We start from the raw sequence: 23,824 nt of genomic DNA, 5'->3' as shown, positions 1-23,824 counted from the left end.
ATATTCTAAAATATATTTTCATGTTTAAAAATACATTATAAATTATATAATATAAAATACATTAATATATTTCAGATGTATATTCTAAAATATATTTTATAAATCTGAATCTAAAACAATTTTATTATTTCACCACCTACCTATAAGATGCAACTTCAAAATATGGGGTTGCAGTTCTTTTATTTTTTCTTCGTGATTGTTTCTTATTGTATCGACTAAATCTATGAAAATTAAAAATAATAATTTTAAAATATAGAAATTAGGACTATTTTATAAAAAAATTGTCACTTTATTCACATTATTCTAAATGTTAATACGATGACGACAAATATCTATTTAAAAGTTATAGAAGTGTGAATATTATTTTATTAAAAATTAAATATCTATTTAAAAATTAAAAAGAATTTGAATGTTATTTAATACAAAATTAAGGAACATAAATGCAATCTTATTTTAACAACAGATGTCTACTTTTTATTTTATTTTAATTAAGTGTGATTATTTTTCAACTGTGTAAAGATATTATTTTCAACTTCCAACATAATACATTTTATTTTGTTTTATTTTATTTTATTTAAGTATGATTACGTTTTAACACGAAATAAAAAATAATGCACGTGTGAACCTTCTTTATAGAGTGAACAATGAATTAACTAATTCTAACTGTTTCATAATTTTATATTCGATTTCGTTTAAGCTGATTTATCAAAGTAAATAAAAGAGTTGATCTTCAATTCAAAATTTATTTCGTAAATGAATGAATTGAATTCGATTTATACATGTTGAATCAGATTGGTTCATTAACTAGTTTAATATATAATAGGCTTAATTTGTAAAATTTAGGAAGAATCCGATGTTAATAATTTAAACTAAAAATACCTTTCGTCTCTTAAATTTAAAAAAAAAAGTTGTTAGTTTATAATTGTTAAAATTGAGAGATAAAAATTATATTTAGTCATCAAATAATAAATTCAAGAGACTATAAAAGGGGTTTTCTTTTTGAAGTCTGAGGGAATATTTTTTATTAATTTGAGAGACAAAATTGAATTTATCTTCAACTCTAGAATTAAAAATATAATTAAATTATACATATAATTTCACATATATTTTTTATTTTTAAATATTTGTGAAATGTGTTTTATCCTTATTTTGTTCGTGTTTTAAATATCTTTACATTAGTTAAGCTAATACTCCACATAGTATGATGAAAAACACATAAGTGATAGTTATGATTAAAAAAATGATATACCGCGTAATAGAGTTACTTTTTATTAGGAAAGAAGTTGATAGTAAAAAGCAATAAAAAAACTAAAAACTAAGAAGGTTCCCTTTACTTTTCTCTCGAATGCCATATTTCTATACTTCATATCTAGGATGTTAACATAGAGTTTCCACTTCCAATGAAATCTAATTCAGCTTCATGTCAAGCCTTCTCATTGATGCGAAAAATACAGGCTCGGAGAACCAAAACACAAAATCACAAATCGATTCTAGAAAATAAATCACAAATCGACTGCAGAAAATAAACAACGTGATTCGGTCGTAAACAACGTGATTCGGTCGTCAAGTGCAACCTACATTCACACGGACAACTATTAGGTTTTCATTCTATCATGTACCTCAATTACAAGTACAATGATCTCTTTAAATATAGATTATGAAAGAGACACTTATTAAGCCCACCCACTAAACATGGTGCCTAGTCAGTCAAACCCAATTGGTTATGGCTTCATACCCAACAATCTCCCACTTGAAGCCAGGAAACAATGTTCACCTGCGCTTCAACTGTGTACAATGATTAAGTCCACCCACTAAACATGGTGTATAGTCAGCCAAACCCAATTGGTTTTGACTTCATACCCACTAAACTAGGCATACACAAAAAAAACATACCACTTGTATCCTAAGCACGACCACTATTTTTACATTCATCATATTAGCTTCCAAATTTTAATGTTAATTACACTTTTGCGTCTGTTTATTATGGCTAGTGTACCTTTTTTTACCTATCCTAATAAACATATTTTTTTTTGTAGCGAAATTAGTTAAAATATTTTATTATTTTTAATGAATTAAACCAATTTAAAATATAAAAACTATATAATTTGACCATTATAACAATTGTATGTTTTTTAAAATAATTAATAAGCTTGTTAAAACACGATGATTTTAGTATAATAACATAGCCATAATATGAATTAAATTATTTGCATAATAATAATAATTATGGTTCAGATAAAATATGAATTAATTTAAATTTTAATATTATAAGTTATCCATAATAATAATTTAAGTTAAAACTAAATAAGCTATCTTATACTAATACATGTGGCATCAACAGTGGACAGAAATGAGATATGGGTCCAAGTCAATGCTAACCTCAAAACTGGGAACGTGTTTTTCAGGCTTACAGTGATCAATTGACACTTTTAGTCTCTGGTTGTGAAGGGAGGGAGAATATGGACTGAGGACTACCTTAATCTTAGTCTTATTGACTTAGTCTTTCTCTTCATAAGAGAAGTGAAAACACAAACTTCGTTCTCCTTATAAATAAATAAATATCACTTTAATGAGAAAATATATTTGGAATAAAGAGAAAACATTTTTTTTTGAAATTCAATTTTTAAAACAATTTTTTCAATACATAAAATTTATTTGCATCATTAATAATTTTAAAGATTTTCTCATTATTTTGATCATAATAAAAATTACGCATATTAACAAAGATAGATAAGAATATATAAAACTATATAATATTTTATAAAAGCATCATTGATTTGTAACTTGCAGAGTTTTGTAAATAAAAGCATTGCTACACCTAATAATAGTGATAAATTATTAAAAAATATTATTAAATGACAATAAATAAATAAAATATTTAAAATGAATAAAATCATTTTCTTCTAATGAAATTCTTTCTGCCAAACCAACCATATGCATAGACGGTAAGACTTGAAATGTCCCACTTGCTTAGAAAAAGTACACACGAAATGTTCAGCGCTAGTAGTTTGAGAAATCTTGATAAATTCATTGCTTGATTTATGGTGTTTGAGTTGAGCTCTCTTTGTTTAGAGGATGGACACTACTTGCAGGCAAAGTGCTTCAGGAACCATTCTTCTTCTCTTGCAGTTATGGTGCTTCTCTTTTATTTCCATAGCAGAAGATATTTATGATCCCACTGAGCTCTTCAGCATCAGCTGCGGCTCTTCCACCAACTTCTCCACTCTCGACACTCGGAATTGGACTGCAGACATCCACTTCCTCTCCCCAACCACCCATCTCTCAGTTGCTGCTCCTTCACTCACACCATCTACCCTACAGGGTCCTTACACCTATGCTCGTCTCTCTCACTCCCCGTTCACTTACTCATTCCCTCTCACACCAGGCCCCAAGTTCATTCGTCTCTTCTTCTACTCAACTTCATACCAAAACTTCAACCGCTCCCAAGCCTGTTTCTCAGTCAAAGCAGGCCCCTATACCCTCCTTCAAGGTTTCAATGCCTCCCTCAACGCCGATGCTGATGATGACCCTAGCCACTCAGATATCTTGTTCAGAGAGTATTGCATTAACCTCCAAGACGCTGAGAACCTCAACATAACCTTCATTCCTAACACCACAGATTCCTACGCTTTCATCAACGGGATCGAGATTGTTTCGATGCCCCCTTATCTCTACTACACCGATCCTGATGAAGACTACACGGAGCAGCCTCAATATGTTGGCACCACGACCCCGTATGTGATTGAGAACAAGTTTGCTCTCGAGACCATGTACAGGTTAAAAGCTGGTGACCATACAATCTCCTCCTCTGGGGACACTGGTATGCTCAGGACTTGGGATGCCGATAGCAAGTACCTAATTACTCAAAGTGAAGAATCTTTTGAGTATAAGGCTACAACTAATCTGAGCTTCACTAAGAAGACTCCTAACTACACGGCACCAGACCAAGTGTTCCGATCTGTAAGGAATATGGGAACGAATGGCTCTAACAACATCAAGAACAACATCACTTGGCACTTTACCGTTGATTCCGGATTCACCTACTTCCTAAGGTTATACTTTTGTGAGCTTAACCCCAGATTTAACGAGGCTGGTTTCCTGATATTCTCCATCTTCATACAAGACCAGTTGGCTACCGATTGGGCAGACGTTTTCTTGTGGACCAAAAACTGGGGTGTGCCCGTGGTTAGAGAGTATGTAGTTATCATCTCAGAGAATCCCAAAAAAGTTAATCTTTCACTAAAAATGCATCCTCACCCTAGAAGCATGGTCCCGGACACACAAATAAATGCAATTGAAATCTTCAAAATCAGCAATTATAAAGGTAGTCTTGCGGGACCAAATCCCGACCCTCTTACACAACCCGCAGTGGTTACCCATCAAGGCTCAAACAAGAAAAGCGGAGTCTCCAAGAAAACTCTTCCCGCTGTGACGGGGGCAGTTTTCGGCGTCCTTTTGCTCACTTTATTTATTGTCGCTTTCTTCCTCGTCAAACGCAAGAAGAACATCGCCGTTGAAAGTAAAAAGCACGGAACTACTCGCGAGGGTGGCTCATCATCGCTTCCAAGCAACCTTTGTCGTCACTTCTCAATCTCAGAAATCATAGCCGCCACCAATAACTTCGACGAACTCTTCGTCGTTGGAGTGGGAGGCTTCGGCGACGTGTACAAAGGCTACATCGACGACGGCTCAACACCTGTCGCTATCAAAAGGCTCAAACCGGGTTCTCAGCAAGGTCTGAACGAGTTCATGAACGAGATCGAAATGCTCTCTAAACTTCGTCATGTCCATCTTGTTTCCCTCATCGGTTACTGCTACGAGAGCAACGAGATGATACTCGTTTACGACTTAATGGATCGTGGAACCCTCCGTGATCATCTCTACGGAACCGATAACCCTCCGCTCTCATGGAATCAAAGGCTTCAGATATGCATCGGCGCCGCACGAGGACTGCACTATCTGCATACGGGTGTGAAGCAGGTGATCATTCACCGTGACGTGAAGAGCAGCAATATCTTGTTGGATGAAAAATGGGTGGCGAAGGTTTCAGACTTCGGTTTATCCAGAATTGGGCCCACAGGTATTTCGATGAGTCATGTGAACACTCAGGTGAAAGGTAGCATAGGATACCTAGACCCGGAGTACTACAAACGACAGCGTTTGACGGAGAAGTCTGACGTGTACTCGTTTGGTGTAGTGCTCTTGGAGGTATTGTGTGGGAGACAACCTCTGGTCCACTGGGAGGAGAAGCAACGGATCTCAGTTGTTAAATGGGCGAAGCATTGCTGTGAGAAGGGATGTCTGTGTGAGATTGTGGATCCTTCATTGAAGGGCCACATAGCAGCTCACTGTTTGCACAAATTTGGTGAGATTGCACTGAGCTGCTTGCAGGAGGATGGGACCGAGAGGCCCTCCATTAAAGACGTGATTGGGATGCTGGAGTTGGTTCTGCTGCTTCAGAATAGTGTTGTTGGTGAGGAGGTATCGAGCAGTGGTGAGTGTAGCCAACATGGTGGAGATTATAGTAAGAGCACCTCAACTAGCGATGGAGATAATAGCAGCTGGATGAGCAAGGAATCTTCTGTGTTCATCCCTGATGATGTTTTCTCAGAGATTAAGGATCCAAAGGGACGATGAGCTTCAACCACTATTCAAATTCACTCCCAGTTCCAATATACATCGTGATATGATCAAGAGAAAACATTTTTCCTATTTAAATTATGGTTCTGAGACTAAATGTGATGTGGTCACAAAAAATTAATAATTGTTAACAATACTTCATGTTAAGTACGTCTCTAATATTTATATTTATCATTAATGGAAATTTTTTATATGTTAGAAATTACAATTGATATTATTCTTAAAATATTTATCAACAAATCTATTAATATTATGATAGTATTTTTTAAATACTTGAATGATATAAAGAAAACTTGTCATTGAATATAGTATCTACCATAAAAAGAAACACGTAATAAGAAAAAATAAAAAATAAAATAAAATAATATATATATATATATATATATATATATATATATATATATATATATATAAAAGAGAGGCGTAGGTTGGTTAAGATCATAATCACGATGTAGACGTTACTACCACCATCATAACAGAAGAAATACGTTCATATGTCGAAACTAGACATATAGTTAAATAAATTAAAATAATTTTATTATATTTCAATGAATTAAATCAATTTAAAATATAAAAATATATAATTTGATATAATTTTAAAAATAATATGATCATTATAACAATGCTTTATTTTTTTAAAATAATAAATTTGTTAAAACACGATGATTTTAGGATAAGAACATAGCCATAATATTAAATTAAATTATTTTCATAATAATAATAATTATTATGGTTCAGATAAAATATGAATTAATTTAAATTTTAATATTATAATTTATTCATAATAATAATTTAAGTTAAAAATAGATAAGCTATATCTTATACTGATACCTGTGCCAACTTTCAAAAGTGGAACGTGTTTTTAAAGCTTAGAGAGTGACACGGTTAGTTTAGCTTGAATTCTTATATCCTGTTTTTGAAAAAAAAATTATGTTCGATTTAATGATTTTCGATAAAAAAAAATTCCGGAAGCATTTAAAATTTTCAAAATAAACTTTTGAATAAAAAATTTTCTTTTATCCACATATAAGATGTGGATAGTGTTTCTCCTGTCTTTTTTATTATTATTTTCTTTATTTTCTTTTTAAGACATTTTATGTGCTGCAAATTGATTGTCACAAATGGGAGTGTCATTCTAGATAATTTGTGTATTACTTACTTTAAACATCCTATTTTCGGTATACATTTTCTTTATTTCTTTTTCTTTTCAATTGTCGTATTTACAACACACATAGAAAGAAAATAAAAATAAAATGAGTCAAATTTTTTTGAAGTTAAATTGATTCATACACTTCCTCGTGCAAATATTTAGGATTAAAATTATCCTTGCACAGATATTGAGAGATAGAAGTTAGAAGAGGAATTCATAGTTAAGAAAGGATGCGTATATATAGACAGACACTGATAAGTTTACAATCTCCACACAGAAGTAGTACATGGAAGAAGTAGGGAAATGGAGGAAGCAAAACAGAAAACAGCTTGACACCAAATTTGGAAGCTATTCAGCAATCTCTTTGGTAGATAGCACGACAACCTAGTTTAACATTACCTGGTTTGGTAGGAGCATAACAATCCTTATAGCGGTTACCTTGGATGGGACAGGAGGAGGCTCTAGGATTGAGCGTATTAGTGATCTTAGTGTCGACATGAGCAAGCATTCTGGCGAAGTGAGAGCTGATGACGGTGGGGAACTCTGTGTCCAAGTGGCGGGCGTTGAGGCGCTTCTGTAGGGAGCCATCGCAAACAGAAGTGGTGTCATTGGTCTTGGCAGGATCTGAAATACTGAGATATGGCTGGATAAAAAATATCAGCAACCACATCACACCAGATATGTGTGCTCTCTTCATTTGGGTTCCTCTGCAACAAAAACACAAGATAGAGAGGTATATCCCAACATGAAGCTCCACTCTATCTATAAATCTTATCACTGCATCCGCAGTTTCAATTTTTTTTTTTTTCCTTTTTCACATGTGTTGTGGGGTTACATGTAATTGCGATATTGGAGTAATGACGAGACGTTCGATTTTGTCTTTTCATCCACTTACATAAGGGTCGGCATATTATATGGATTGGTAGTTATATATTGAGAAACCATATTTATTTTTTATTGAATAAATTTTTTAATATTATTATTTTAATATTTTTATATTATTTAATTACAAATTTATTTTATATTATATATATATTTATATTTAAATTCATCACATCAAAAGTTGTATATAACTCTCATAATTGTGAAATTATCATTTCTCATATGGATGTCCGTGTACAACTGTGACAAAAAAATATTAATATTTTAATTATTTATGTATTTAGTGTTTTGCTTGAATCTTTCTTAAGCTTTAGAAATGTAACCACCATAGTAGGTTGAGGCTCCCTTCTTAATAGCCCAATTCGCCTCAGCAATGACACTGTTGTTTTGGAATTCTGTAGAACTCCAATGTTGGTCCAAGGTGTTGCTCGAAAAAATGGTGGAATCCAGGTCCCCTTATCTTGAACATGCCTAACTTTACTCATAACATTTTTAAAGATAGGAGAGACTTTTGAATAAAAAATGGATCTAATGAGTTGGTCTTGTTCCAAATTCCTGTCACTGGCAGAGAGAGTTTGTTTGATTAAGTTTGTTCTTTCTTCCATTCCTCTGCTTTACGTTTCTTTGTTTATGTTGCCTTCTTCGGTGTTGAAGGAAATTGTGAATTTACAGAGGAATTTTTTGTGGGGTTGGGGGTCGGCTAGGAAGAAAATAGCTTGGGTTTCTTAGAAAAAGGTTTGTGAGCCTCAGAAAGCTGGTGGTCTTAGTCTTTTGGATCTACAGTTATTCAATGTGGCTTTGTTGGGGAAAAGAATTTGACGTTTGGGTTTCGAAAAGGGAGGGCTTTGGAAAGAGGTTATTGAATCTAAATATTGGAGGAGTCTAAGAGAGGATAAAAGTTCTTACACTAAGTCTTTGTGGAGGAGAGATCTGAAAGGGGTTTGGAGGATGGAGGAGTGGGGTAGGTATTTTGAGGGGTGCCTTGTGTGGACAATTGGTAATGGAAACAATATTTTGTTTTGGGATGATGTGTGGTTGGGTTCTGAAGCTTTGAAGAGTAGGTTTCCAAGATTGTTATATTTAAGTATTAGCAATGAAGCTTGCTTGGATTCTTTTGGGGAGTGGACCTCCAACTCTTGAAATTGGGCTCTTAAGTGGAGAAGATGCTTGTTTGATTGGGAAAAGGATCAGGAATTTCAGCTTATGCAGAAGCTTCAAAGCTCGTGTCTTGTCTTGGGCAAGGAAGTTAGTTGGGTGTAGAAGGATGAAGCAGATTTGGGGTACTTGGTCCGTTCGGCCTACAATATTTTAAGGAAGTCTTGCATCAGTAAAAGTTCATCATTGTTCGAAGATTTTTGGAACATTAAAGCGTTACCTTCTGCTCTCTTTCGATTTTTGGGTAATTCGATTGCTTCTAAGGTTAATTTGGTTAGACGTGGGGTTATAGTTGATTGTTCCTTCTATTGTTTGTGTAGGGATGAAGTTGAGACTACAAGGCACTTGTTTTTTGAATGCATATATAGCTTGGTTAATTTGGAGTCAGTGTTATGCTTGGCTTACACTTTATCTTGTGCAATGTTCTAGGCTATGTAAACACCTCTAGGGGAAGCGTTTGGGTTGCAATCATTAACGAGATTTGGAAGCACAAAAATAATTACATTTTTAAGGATGGAACGATTGATCATTTTGAAATCTTTTCTTTGGCTCAATTAAAGACATGGTCTTGGATTACTTCTTATTCTGTGTTGTGTTTCCTTTTCTGATTGGTGTTTTGATCCGTTGATGTGTTTGATGTCAATTTAAAATCTCTGTTAGTATTTGGTTGTGTTTGAAGGTTTGGTGGTAGTGTTATGTTTTAGGTGCTTTGGTTGATTTTGTGTTGGTTGGTTCTGGCAAGGTTATGACAGTTGGTATGCATACAGATTAGATCATTCTTTAAATGATTCATATTTATTTATTTATTTTTACTGATAAAAAAAAAGTTTGAAAAAAAAGAAACATAGTCATTTATTAAATATTGCAAAAACTTTCATACTCAAAATTTATTACTTAGTATTCTTTTATACATGTTAGACATATTATAAACATGTTATATATATTACGACTCTCTATTCCTAATTTCAATAGAAAAAATATTTTTTCTCATATATTTTTTTTTAAATTTATTATTATTGATCTATTTTTTTTATAAAGATATTTTACATAATTTTGAGGCTCATATAGTAGAATTGAACATGTTGGAAAAGAAAATGGTACGAGAGTGAAAAGACAAAATGTTACTTGTGTTTTTTTCAATCTCTATTTGTATTTTTTAATATAATTTTTTATTTGAGAAAACATATAGTCTATTTTTTTCTATTTTTATTTTTAAATATAAATTTCATTTAAATATAAGGCTTTTTGCTTGAATTCTTATATCGTGTTTCTGAAAAATAAAAATTATGTTTGATTTAATGATTTCCAACAAAAATTCCGTACGCAATATTTTATAAAATTTTCAAAATAAACTTTTGAATAACAATTTGTATCCATAATATGTAAATCGTGTTTGGTTTAACTCTCCTATATTTTATTTTTTTTAAACATATTTATGTGCTGCAAATTGATTGTCATAAATTAAATTGGAGTGTCATTCTAAATAAATTTGTGTATTACTTACTTTACACATCCTATTTTCAATATACATTTTCTTTATTTTTTCTTTTCAATTGTCATATTTTAAATAAATATTTTTTATGAATTTTAAAATCCAGAACAACACACATAAAATCAAATAAAAATAAAATAAATCAATTTTTTAAAGTTAAATTAATTCATAGATTTCCTTGTATAAATATTCACTATTAATTAAACTTATTCTCCAAGAGATTGAGAGATAGAAGTTAGAACAGCAGCCCATATTTTATAATATAGACACACACTCACTTCAATAACCTGAGAAAGTAATCATACATTTGCAATCCACATTTTATACAACGACTTTACAGTTTACAATATTATTATTTTAATATTTTTTTATATTATTTAATTCTAAATTTATTATTTATTATATATATTTATTTTTTAAACTCATTACATCCACGTTGCATATAGCTCTATGGTTTGTGAAACTATATTTTTTAAATACAGAAAAGCTCACAGATATGTTCCTAATGTCTATCTTCCCTGAAAGTTGTCCCTTGAACTTATTCTTGCAATAACAAAAACATGCTAACTAATCAGACATTTATAACAGTAGAGTGAAGAAGCCAAAGCATGAGAATACATACATATATAGCATGACCAACAACATCACAAATCTTAGATATTCATCTTGGGCAATTCCTTTTGTAGGGCGAACACGTTTCTGGATTATTTTTAACCCGATCTGGTGCTTGTAAGGCCGAACAGAAACGATAACCATTAATGATCCTACAATGGATGGCTGGCTTACTCTGATCAAAAACATTTCTAGGGGTCACTAAACTGGATTTAGCAAACATTGTAGTGGTGATAGTGGGAAATTCTGAGTCCAATTGATGGACGATGAGACAGTCTTGTAGGGAGCCATCACACAGAGGGGTGGAGTCATTGGAGTTGGACACAGCTGCAATGCTAAGATGTGCATGCAGCGTAGTCACCATAACCCATATCAAGAAAGGGGTTGATGATAGCTTCTTCATGCTGCTCATCACTTCTACACACCAATGGACATCCACTATCCACCTTTAATATATACATATACCACTTCCAAGATTACAGCTGCACTACATTATGGTGGCAGTTGCAAAACAATAACACTTTCTAACCTAACTCTCCACCTCAATAATTCCTCCTTCCCATGTGCAGTGGGGCATAACACTGTTAGGACCATTTTTGGAATCAGCAGTTCAGTTTTCAATTGCCAGAATCTTGGGAGATCAACTATATTCATTCATCTTTTCTTAATACAATGCAGTGATTTCCTATAAAAACATTTACAGAACAACATGTCCTTAAACTCATCAAATAATTTAAAATGTTAATATAAAAATAAAAATGTTAAAATGACTATTTATAACATATCATCTTTAATGTTGATTTTTTAAAAACATAAACAAAAATCACTCAAGATATTTTTGCGGAGGCTGAAATTTCCACAAATAATAATAAATACATATAGCGATGGAACCCGGTGCATTAAAGTCTTATATGCTTGCTCAGAGAATAATATACAGAAATCTGATTAATAAACAAGTTAATTCCTCCATTTCTAGTGTTTGAGGTCTGTGTGAGCTTCCCTTACAGTTTATCAATGGACACAACTTGCATGGCGACCATCCTCTTCCTCCTCTTGTTGTGCCACCCTTACCTTTCCACAGCAGAGGTTATTTACCGTCCCGTTGAGCATTTCACCGTAAACTGTGGCTCCGACATAAACTTCAGTGTCGATGGTCGGAACTGGACTGGAGATAGCAATACCAAATTCCTCTCCGAAAGCAAGGACTCAGTTGCTGCTCCTGCACAGATACAATCAACAACACAGGGCCCTTACACTTATGCTCGCCTCTCTTATTCCCAATTCACCTACTCCTTCCCCGTCACCACACAAGGCCCCTTCTTCCTTCGTCTCTTCTTCTACTCAACTTCTTACCAAATTTTTGACCGCTCCAAAGCCTATTTCTCAGTCAAAGCAGGCCCATACACCCTCCTTCAACATTTCAATGCTTCCCTCTATGCTGATACTGATGACGACCCTGGCCACCACGACACCTTGTTCAGAGAGTATTGCATCTACCTCCAACATGGTGAGAGCCTCAACATAACCTTCACTCCAACCACCACGGATTCGTACGCTTTCATCAATGGAATCGAGATTGTTTCAATGCCCTCTTATCTCTACTACTCCAACCCTAACTACACCGTTCTTGACGACTTCATTGGATTGCCACAACTTGTTGGTCAAATGAACCAAGTATATATCATTACAAACAACGTTTCTCTGGAGACGAAGCACCGGTTGAATGTTGGAGGAGCACAAATCTCCCCCTCGCAGGACACTGGCATGCTCAGGGCCTGGGATACGGATGATAAATACCTAATTACTGACAGTGGAACATCTGTTGATTTTATCAAGAAAACTAGTCTCAGCTTCGTTAAGACTCCTAACTACACGGCACCAGACCAAGTATACCGAACCGTAAGGAATATTGGATTGAATCCCTTTAAGAACCTGACATGGCAGTTTCCGGTTTATTCTGGTTTCTTCTACTTGCTAAGGTTACACTTTTGTCAGCTCAACCCGGAGGTTCAAGACCCTGGAAACCAAATATTCTACATCTTCATTCAGCAACTGATGGCTGAAGGAGGTGCAGACATTCTCATGTGGAGCGACAACCAGAAGGGTGTACCAGTGGTTAAAGACTACGCAGTTTACATTCCAGGGAATAGGGAAAAGGTATATCTTTCACTGGAAATGCATCCTCATCCTAAAAGCTTCATCCAGGATGCACAACTTAATGCAATTGAACTCTTCAAAATCAACGACACAACAGGTAGTCTCGCTGAACCCAACCCAGATCCTCTTCCAAAAACCCTCGATAAGCAAATACCAGAGCAGAAAGGTAGCGGCACTACCAGACCCCTAATTGCAGCCATCGCAGGTGCAGTTTCTGCTGTCGTTTTACTCTCCTTTGTAGTCGCTTTTTTCATCACCAAATGCAAGCAGAACGTTGTCGTTTACAAAAACCAAAAAGATGGAACTTCTCGCGGGGGAGGCTCATCATCATCGCTGCCAACCAACCTCTGCCGTCATTTCTCAATCGCAGAAATCAGAGCCGCCACAAATAACTTCGACAAACTCTTCGTCATTGGAGCGGGAGGCTTCGGCGACGTGTACAAAGGCTACATCGACGACGGCTCAACACCTGTCGCTATCAAAAGGCTCAAACCGGGTTCTCAGCAAGGTCTGAACGAGTTCATGAACGAGATCGAAATGCTCTCTAAACTTCGTCATGTCCATCTTGTTTCCCTCATCGGTTACTGCTACGAGAGCAACGAGATGATACTCGTTTACCATTTCATGGATCGTGGAACCCTCCGTGATCATCTCTACGGAACCGATAACCCTCCGCTCTCATGGAATCAAAGGCTTCAGATATGCATCGGCGCCGCACGAGGACTGCATTATCTGCATACAGGTGCGAAACAAATGATCATTCACCGTGACGTGAAGAGCACTAACATCTTGTTGGATGAAAAATGGGTGGCGAAGGTTTCAGACTTCGGGTTATCTCGAATTGGGCCCATGGGTTCTTTAATGACCCATGTGAGCACTCAGGTGAAAGGCAGTATTGGGTATTTGGATCCGGAGTATTACAAACGACAGCGTTTGACGGAGAAGTCGGACGTTTACTCGTATGGGGTGGTGCTGTTGGAGGTATTGTGTGGGAGGCAGCCTTTGCTCCGAATGGTAGAGAAGCCACAGGTCTCACTTGTGGATTGGGCGAAGCATTGGTATGAGAAGGGGTCTCTGGGTGACATTGTGGATCCAGCACTGAAGGGGCAGATAGCACCTCACTGTTTGCGCAAATTTGGTGAGGTTGCGTTGAGCTGTTTGCTTGAGGATGGGACTCAGCGACCTTCCATGAACGACGTGGTTGGGGTGTTGGAGTTTGTTCTGCGACTTCAGCTTCAGAATAGTGCTAATGTGAATGCAGTGTTGGAAAGTGGTGGGGATTATGAAGACAGTTCTACTGAGGACATGTTTAGCAGCACCCATACTAGTGTGCATGCTTCAGACTATAGTAACAGCAGTGGATTCAACGGTACAACCTACGGGAGTAAGGCATCTGACAGCTTGGTCTCAGAGCTTGTTTTCTCTGAGATTAAGGATCCAAAGGGACGCTGATTGAGGTTATTCAAGTTCTGGTGGAGTTTGGTGTATCATAAGAAAAAGAAATAATAGTTGGAATAAAGAAAAGTAAATTAGATTCATTTGAATTTTATTTTTTTAAAAATTACATTCGAATATGTGCCTTTAAAACTTCACTCAAGTCTCTTGTTTCTTTTAAATATGACACCCGCTCCAATTTATACCTACATTAAAATATTAATATTTATAATAAAAAAAATTTAAAAATAAGAAAATGTCTTTAATGAAATATTAGACAAAATATAAAATGTTAAAATAATTTTTAAAATTAAAAAAATTAAAATATTGATATTTTGGGGTGTAAAGTGTAAGAATGAATGTCAAACCATCATTTTCCTTTAAATATATTGCATTTACCTTGATAAAAAATACTGTAACGATGAAGAAAACAGATGTAATTAATGTGTAATTTAAAAAAAAAAAGTCAGGATGTGATTGTGATTTACTTATATATATATGGAAGAAAGTTTGAGTTTTTTTTATAATTAAATGATATGAAAAACTATTAAAATAATAATATTAAGAGTTGTAACGTTAGAAAAGTTTCACAAAATTACAATATTTCTATTATAATGTAAGTAGTTCTTTTTACATTAGTAATTATAACTAAGAAACTAACCGTTTGATTGAAAAGTAAGTAGAAGTTAATCATTCTTATATTATAAATCAAAAGCAAATGTGGAATTTCAGTAAAATAAAATAACTCGAGATTATGATGGTAAAAATACGTTGAGTTAACAGATAAAAATAAAACATGCAAGAAACTTGAAAATGAATGACAATTTTGCAAAGGAAATTTAGCTAAATAATGAATAAGTAACTTAAAGAAAATTAAAAATGGTGATATCATACACAATTTCATATTATTAATTAATCATTGAATAATGTATTTACTTGCATCTAATGCAGTTCTACTTTGGTGCATATTCTTCATGGCTGGTGCGGGTTGGGCTGCAAGACAAGGAGTTTGATATAATGATCAAGATTGAGACCTTCGTCTTGCTCCTCAACTCATAGTAAAAGAATTAATATAAAAACTTTTTTCTTCTTTGATTTTAGTATTCATCTAAATTATATTTTGTCAATAGTCTCGAGAGTCTCAAACAAGATAGTTTTCAAATCTGGTGGAGATCTTACATCGACTAGAGATTAGGACATTTCATTGTATATAAGTGGATGCGAACCTCAACCCTTAAGCCAGTTTTATGGGATTGAGTTAGTCGATGTGGAATCTCCAACACACATCCATCACGCCGATACTGTTAACTCGTGCGTGAAACTATATATTATGGGTGGTCCGATAGCAGACAACATGATAAACCCAACACAAACACTTGTTAGGATATGTTCGAAATGACTCTGATACCATATTACGAAGTAGACTTTCACTATAAGAAAAATTAGTTTTAGTGACAAAAGGTTAATGATAAATATAAGATTTGTCACTATTTATATATTATTTGTGACTATTTTTTTTATTGTCACTAATATTGCTTATAATAGTGACAAAACTAAAAAAATATCACAATAAGTATATTAAAATTAGTGATAAAGATAAAATTTGTCACTATTTATCTATTATTTGTGACTACTCATTTTATTTGTCACAAATGCTATTCATAATAGTGACAAAATTAAGATATGTCACAATAATTATTAAGAACACATCATTAATAATTACTAAAAAATATATAATATTTTTTTTATAATAAGAATATAATTAATATAAATTTATTAAATATTTATAAATTAATTATTATTTTTATCAATGATAAATTATTAATTATTTGTCTGTTAAAATATGTCTAACATTATTTTCATTTTATGATAATATACTTAACCGTGATAAGTATAAAAATTATGACTATTTTTTTAATTTGTCACAAAAAGTTAAAAAATAGTTGTTCTACTTTAGATTTGAACTCAAAACCCTTTAATGAAAAAAAATCATTATTTCCACTATACCACTTTAGAATTATCACATTGTTTGTATCAATATTAATATGTCATAAATTCATTCTTACGAAAAAATTATTAAATTTATGTTATTTTATACTTAAATGTATGATCTTCTTTTTCATAAGTCAATTTTATTTTTATTTTGTGATAATGCAATTAATAGTGTTATATATAAAATTAGTTACTATTTGTATATTAGTTGTGATTATATTTTAAGTTGTCATTATTTGCATATTAGTTGTGACTATATTTTAAGTTGTCACTATTTGTATATTAGTTGTGACTATATTTTAAGTTGTCACTATTTGACTATTAGTTGTTACTATATTTTAAGTTGTCACTATTTGCGTATTACTTGTGACTATATTTTAAGTTGTCACTATTTGTATATTACTTGTGACTATTTTTAAGTTGTCACTAAATTTTTATTAAAAATAAAAACTATACATGTTATAAATAATTATTTATTAATGTAAAATATCATATGATAAATTTATTTTTCTTTGAATAAAAATATAATTAAGAAAAAAATTATTGAATTTTTATAAATTAATAATGATTACTTAATATAAAATATTATAATACTAATTTCATTACTCTTATATCACTAGTAATTGTGAAAAAATATTAATTTTTTATTTATTTTAAATTTGAACCCATAACTTTTATTAGAGAAAAATTTCATTGTGTCACTCTATAATTACAATACTTATTTTTACACGATCGGTCGGTCACGGAGACCGAGTGACTGACTCGTCTACTACGGGCCAGTACATTAACAATTTAAGAAATTATGCAACTAATGTGTGAAAGTGAAAAAGAAAACATATAATCAGAATTCATGAAAATATAATTATAAAATATAAATGATTAAGTACAAAGTTTGTTATTATGTATAAATGCATAAATATAGAGGATAATGAATCAATCTCTATTTGTAGGCTTTTAGTTATAACTGGTTAAAAATATTAAAAAATAAGTTTGGATCTTATAAATTAGTTAGCTATAACTAAATCAGTTATAATGTATTGTTCTCCACATATGTTGAAAGAAGATATATCTTCAAATATCTCAGAGTTGAGATACGAATAAGATGTTAGTATTTAGGCTTATTATGAGAAAAATGCAATTATTCTCCTTGAAATTAGGTTTATCAATGTTGTCAATATTCTTTTACAAAAATGCAATTATTCTCTCCTCAACATTACTCAAAAACTCATGTTTCTAACTCATGTATACGCTAATTTTAATTTATAAACTACTTATTTTTTCTCTCTTACAAATATTTATGGAAAAATTATCTAGACCAACACTTTACTTAATTTGTTTAATTTTTTAAATTATTTATTTAGATAAACCAATTCAAATCAGTACAACAAAACACACATTTATCATTAATTAAAAAATTGATTCTAAAAAATAAAAGTCGATATTACAATTACGTCAAATTTATATTATACATACAAAAAAAATTAAAATTATAGAAGTTTTTCCTTCATTACTAATTTTAAATTGATTTTAATTAAGATATTTTAGTGTCTTCATATAATTTTTTTAAAAATTATTTTATTTAGTGTTGATTAAGTTGTTGCTGAATAAAATTTAATTTTAATATTAATTTAATTTACATCAGTGTGGTGACACTAATGTGACAATAATTTTTTTAAAAAAAATCATAAAACACTTCAATTTTCAACAAAAAAAATAAAATAAAAAAATATATTAAAAATCATAGTTGATGAAGAAGATAAGTGTTGATGAAAAAGATAAATGAATAAAATGATTGTTAATTAAAGAAATAGATTTAGATGAAAGAAAAGAATATAAATAAAGATGAGTGTGAGTGAAAGAAATTAGCGTGGATAAAAGAGATAAGTGAAAATAACAGAGATGAGTGTAAATAAATGAAATTTTTCTAGAAAATTGAGAAAAAAATATTGTGAATAAGAAAATCTGTTATCATTAAATTTAAATTTTTAGATTAAAAATAATCTATAATCTCTATTATTCTTGTGAAAATACACAAATTTATGATATATAAATTAATGTTAGTTTTATTGATGTTAACTTAAATAAATATTCAAAATATATTATATAGTGTTTACCTGACACTAACTTAAATAAGTCATAACTTACGTAATTTTACACTTTAATTTTTTTAAACAATTAACATTTTGTGTCATATTAGAGTAAGTTAAGTCAACTTTAATAATATTACATTTTATTGTACATTATTATTTAAAAAATAATTTATTACTTTCTTATATTCTAAATTTTAATTTAATGAAATTCATGCGCATATATAGGTATTAAATTAATGGGTTATTTAAGCTTTTGAGCATTTATTTCCAAATTACAAATTGCTTTTGGTTATAAGAAACTAAAGATAAAATTTCATTTTTGGAACTAAACTATAAATGTGATGCTACAAGAAAATCATTAAATACCAACTAAATTTATAAATAAAAGATAATTATCCACTATATTGACTAAATTAGATACTATTTTAGAGATTAAAAAATTATTCGTATCTAAATTGATTTTCATTATTAATAAAAATATATAAAATGATTTTTAAATTGGTATCTGAATTAACTACTAAGATTTTAGGTGTTAATATTTTAAATTCTAAATTAATATTTAAAATACTAATAAAAACTAATTTAAAATATAAAGTAGTAAATAATTAAAACCTTTTCTTTCAACTTCAACATTGTGACTTATAGCACCAATTATTGAGCTAGTATCTTCTTGTGAGTTGTGTGAATGCTAGACGACAACATATAGAAAGGAAAATGTAGCCAATGAAGATAAGGACCATGCATTCAACTAGCTAGGAAAAAAGCAATGGCGAAGACTAGCAAAGAAGACTTGATAAAGTTATTATGGGATGCGCCCATATAAGTCTTCATCATTCGTTTTTCTTACATGAGCTAGAGAAGGATACAAAAATAGTGTATTGTCAGCAACTGCTGCCTGCTTACTAGCCACACACGTCTCTACTTCATAAACAGATAATTCTGTCACTTCATATGCCCATTCACTTGTTCAAATATAAACTCTACTGAGTATTTTTTATCTATTCAGAACAAGATTTTTTTAAATTTAGGTAAATTCACGATCTGAATTAAAATACTTAAAAAAGTAAATATATATAACTAATTTAAGCAAATAAAGAAAAATAAGTGGTTCAACCTATCGGACTTGATGGCAGTATATGCAAGTATTTGGTGGCAAGGAATTTATTAACGAAGAACTCAAACTTTCATTATTCCAAATATTAAGTACACATGTAAGTATAGTTATTATAACTAATTACATATAACATTCCGACCATTTTTCTTATGTGAAATACCAAACTCCACCTGAACTTGAACACGGTACCTCGATCAGCGTCCCTTCGGATCCTTAATCTCAGAGAACACAGGCTCTGGGAGTAACCTGTCAGATTGCTTACTCCCGTAGCTTGCACTGTTCAGGCCACTGCTATTACTATAGTCGGAAACATGCACACTACTATGGGTACTGCTAAACATGTTCTCAGTACCACTGTCTTCATAATCCCCACCACTTTCCAACACAGCATTGACATGGGCACTATCCTGAAGCTGAAGCTGCAGAACAAACTCCAACACCCCAACCACGTCGTTCATAGAAGGTCGCTGAGTCCCATCCTCAACCAAACAGCTCAATGCAACCTCACCAAATTTACGCAAACAATGAGCTGCTATCTGGCCCTTCAGTGCTGGATCCACAATCTCACCCAGAGACCCCTTCTCATACCAATGCTTCGCCCAATCCACAAGTGACACCTGTGGCTTCTCTACCATTCGGAGCAAAGGCTGCCTCCCACACAATACCTCCAACAGCACCACCCCATACGAGTAAACGTCCGACTTCTCCGTCAAACGTTGTCGTTTGTAATACTCCGGATCCATATACCCAATACTGCCTTTCACCTGAGTGCTCACATGGGTCATTGAAGAACCCGTGGGCCCAATTCGAGATAACCCGAAGTCTGAAACCTTCGCCACCCATTTTTCATCCAACAAGATGTTTGTGCTCTTCACGTCACGGTGAATGATCATCTGTTTCGCACCCGTATGCAGATAGTGCAGTCCTCGTGCGGCGCCGATGCATATCTGAAGCCTTTGATTCCATGAGAGCGGAGGGTTATCGGTTCCGTAGAGATGGTCACGGAGGGTTCCACGATCCATGAAATGGTAAACGAGTATCATCTCGTTGCTCTCGTAGCAGTAACCGATGAGAGAAACAAGATGGAGATGACGAAGTTGAGAGAGCATTTCGATCTCGTTCATGAACTCTTTCAAACCTTGCTGAGAATCCGATTTGAGCCTTTTGATTGCCACAGGTGTTGAACCGTCGTCGATGTAGCCTTTGTACACGTTGCCGAAGCCTCCCACTCCAACGACGAAGAGTTCGTCGAAGTTGTTTGTGGCGGCCCTGATTTCTGCGATTGAGAAGTGACGGCAGAGGTTGGTTGGTAGCGATGATGAGCCAACCCCGCGAGAAGTTTCGTCTTTTTGGTTGGAACCCTTGTCGATGGCAACACTATGCTTGCGTTTGATGACGAAGAAAACGACTATAAAGGAGAGTAAAACGAAAACAAAAACTGCACCAGCGACAGCGAGAATTAGGGGTCTCCTGGTGCCACTGCTGTTCTTATTTGGGATTTGATTAGAAACCTCGGAGGTTTTAGGAGAAGGGGATGGATTTGGTCCAGCGAGATTACCGGATGAGTCGTTGATTTTGAAGAGCTCAATTGCGTTTATTTGTGCGTCCCAGCACAAGCTTTTAGGGTTAGGATGCATTTTAAGTGAAAGATTTACCTTGTCCTGATTGGAGGGCATTAAAACTGTGTAGTTTCTAACCACTGGTACACCCCTTTGATTATCGCTCCAACTGAGGACGTCTGCCCACTCTTCAACCCGCCGGTCCTGAATGTAGATGTAGAAGGTGAGATCACCAGGATTGATAATCTCCGGGTTAAGCTGGCAAAAGTGTAACATTAGCAAGTAGGTGAAACCCAAATCAACCGGAAGCTGCCATGTGAGGTTGAACTCCTTGTTCATAGACCCACTACGTCCCATATTCCTCAAGGATCGGTACACATCGTCTGGTGCAGTGTAGTTAGGAGCCTTAGTGAAGTTCAGCTTAATTGTATTGTTAAAATGAATAGATTGTACACTCGGACTGGTTAAATAAATTTTATCAACATCCCATCTCCTAAGCATACCCGTGTCGTCTGCCGGGGGAATAAGTTGGTCCGCAACTCTTAACCTGTACATTGTCTCCAGAGCAAAGCTGTTTTCAATGGGGAATGGGTTCATGCGGCCAGCAGGTTTGGGCAATCCATTGATGTCCACGTCAGGACTGGTGTAGTAGAGATAAGGGGGCATTGAAACAATCTCGATTCCATTGATGAAAGCATAGGAATCTGTGGTGCTTGGAATGAAGGTGATGTTGAGCTTTTGTCCTTCTTGGAGGTTTATGCAATACTCTCTGAAGATGTTGGATTGAGTGCGGTCATTTTGAGAATCTGCATTGAGGGAAGCATTGAAATGTTGAAGGAGGGTGTATGGGCCTGCTTTGACTGAGAAAAAGGCTTTGGAGCTATCAAAGTTTGGGTATGAGGTGGAGTAGAAGAAAAGGCGAAGGAACTTAGGGCCTGGGGTGACAGGAAATGAATAGGTGAACAGGGAGTGAGAGAGACGAGCATGGTCGTACAGACCCTGTGTCCTAGATGGCATGAGTGGAGAACGAGCTACTGAGTTATGGTTTTGAGAGAGGAATGTGATGTCTGGAATCCAATTCCGAGTATCAAGGTCGGAGAAGGTTGTGGAAGAGCCACAGCTGATGCTGAAGAGATCAGGAGGACGATAGATAACATCTGCTATGGAAAGGCACGACAACAGAAAGAGGAGGAGGATGGTGCCTAAAGCAGTTTGTGTGCAGCTTGTGTCCATGGATATGCTATAATGGAACCACCACACAGTACCTAAACAAAGAGCTTAAACAAGATAACAAATGCTTTTAAAGGGTGGTCCTCACTATTTTTGGAGAAGTAAGGGGAGACTTCAAGTCTTCCCAGCCAACCCACGAGTCTAAATTTGCTTCTTTTTTTTCTCTCCTTTTCTTTGGACTGGCTATGGGAAAATTTCACGCAAAAAATATCTGGAATAATTTGTATGGTTCATGTCGCATAAACATTAAAATGATATCATAAATAATCCTTTTTTATTTTTTTTTCATAAGCATTCCAAAAATATTTTTAATTATTTTATTAATCTAAAGATTTTTTCATTAATAATTATTTATCTATTTTAATATATGAAGAGATAAAAAAATTCTTAATTGTTTTTGGCGTACATGTTTCTGAATAATTCTTTACTCTTACAATATTTTAATAACTTTTCACATATTCGGATTGGTTTCTTAATCCATTATCTGTGGCAAACAAATTTTGCTTAGGTTCACATTCCTCCATAGAAGAAGGTGAATTGTATCAGCTTCAGGATTATCAGAACAGCACGTTGCTAGGATCACCAACATAACACCCAGATTTCAGGGTTCTGTTGCAACTATGCCCCGTGAGATGCAATGCTTTTATGATGCTGAATATGAGTAATGATATAAGCAGAACCTCAATATTTTATATATAACTACGTTACAAATTTTAATATTATTATTTTAATACTTTTTATATCATTTAATTACAAATTTATCTTTTATTATATACATTTATTTTTAAGCCTATTATTTTATAAACTTCGAGTTGTAAAATTATAATTTTTTTAAGGAGATAATGAGTACCTTTAGGAAAAGATTTCTTTCACATCCGGACAGTAAAACACAGTACTTGACAACCATTTAAATATAACTAAATATTAATTTATTAAATTGTAAAATAAATGTTTACTGTGTTAAGATATCACCACCGTCCTTTTATTGTAGATTTGCCTCATAATACTTCTCTATTTATGACCGCACGAACGAGCTATAGCTGTAGGATTGGCTTTTGGTACTTCCCTTTCAAATTGTAATTGTTCTCTGGTTTATAGATAGCTTTTTTGTTTGTATTAGAGATAGAATTTGATTGGATTAGATTAAGAATTTGAGAAACTGGATTTGAAGTAATTTAAGAGACGCATATTAATGTTATAAATTTTAGTGTATAGTAGTATTTTAATTCTTGTCAAAATTAGCTTTAGAAATTTTAATTGTAATATTTCTTAAAATTAATTTTGGCACCTAAAACACTAATCTAAGTAAACTTAGAG

At 33.3% G+C, this 23,824-nt stretch overlaps 3 protein-coding genes and 1 pseudogene across 4 annotated transcripts; 2 read left to right on the top strand and 2 right to left on the bottom strand.

Annotated features, from left to right (window-relative positions):
* Positions 1-2,957: 2,957 nt before the first annotated feature.
* On the top strand, positions 2,958-5,847 carry LOC150025346 (receptor-like protein kinase FERONIA pseudogene; annotated as a pseudogene). Its single transcript, XR_016514833.1, has one exon. The product of XR_016514833.1 is annotated as a receptor-like protein kinase FERONIA pseudogene (transcript).
* A 4,707-nt stretch (positions 5,848-10,554) lies between these two features.
* Positions 10,555-11,434, bottom strand: LOC150025345 (uncharacterized). Its single transcript, XM_090293887.1, has one exon. It carries the CDS (start codon positions 11,341-11,343, stop codon positions 10,981-10,983), a length of 363 nt encoding a protein of 120 aa, XP_090150013.1. The 5' UTR covers positions 11,344-11,434; the 3' UTR covers positions 10,555-10,980.
* Positions 11,435-11,570: 136 nt separating this feature from the next.
* Positions 11,571-14,697, top strand: LOC137823977 (receptor-like protein kinase FERONIA). Its single transcript, XM_068629379.2, has one exon. It carries the CDS (start codon positions 11,946-11,948, stop codon positions 14,538-14,540), a length of 2,595 nt encoding a protein of 864 aa, XP_068485480.2. The 5' UTR covers positions 11,571-11,945; the 3' UTR covers positions 14,541-14,697.
* Positions 14,698-19,764: 5,067 nt separating this feature from the next.
* On the bottom strand, positions 19,765-22,680 carry LOC137826243 (receptor-like protein kinase FERONIA). Its single transcript, XM_090293884.1, has one exon. The coding sequence runs from the start codon at positions 22,508-22,510 to the stop codon at positions 19,913-19,915; it is 2,598 nt and encodes an 865-aa protein (XP_090150010.1). The 5' UTR covers positions 22,511-22,680; the 3' UTR covers positions 19,765-19,912.
* Positions 22,681-23,824: the final 1,144 nt, after the last annotated feature.

The sequence above is a fragment of the Phaseolus vulgaris genome, chromosome 8 (genome assembly GCF_051622355.1).
Source record: "Phaseolus vulgaris cultivar YP4 chromosome 8, ASM5162235v1, whole genome shotgun sequence".
NCBI classification, from domain to species: domain Eukaryota; kingdom Viridiplantae; phylum Streptophyta; class Magnoliopsida; order Fabales; family Fabaceae; genus Phaseolus; species Phaseolus vulgaris.
Note: the sequence above shows the minus strand (reverse complement) of the source record. Positions and strands in the feature narration are given on the sequence as shown.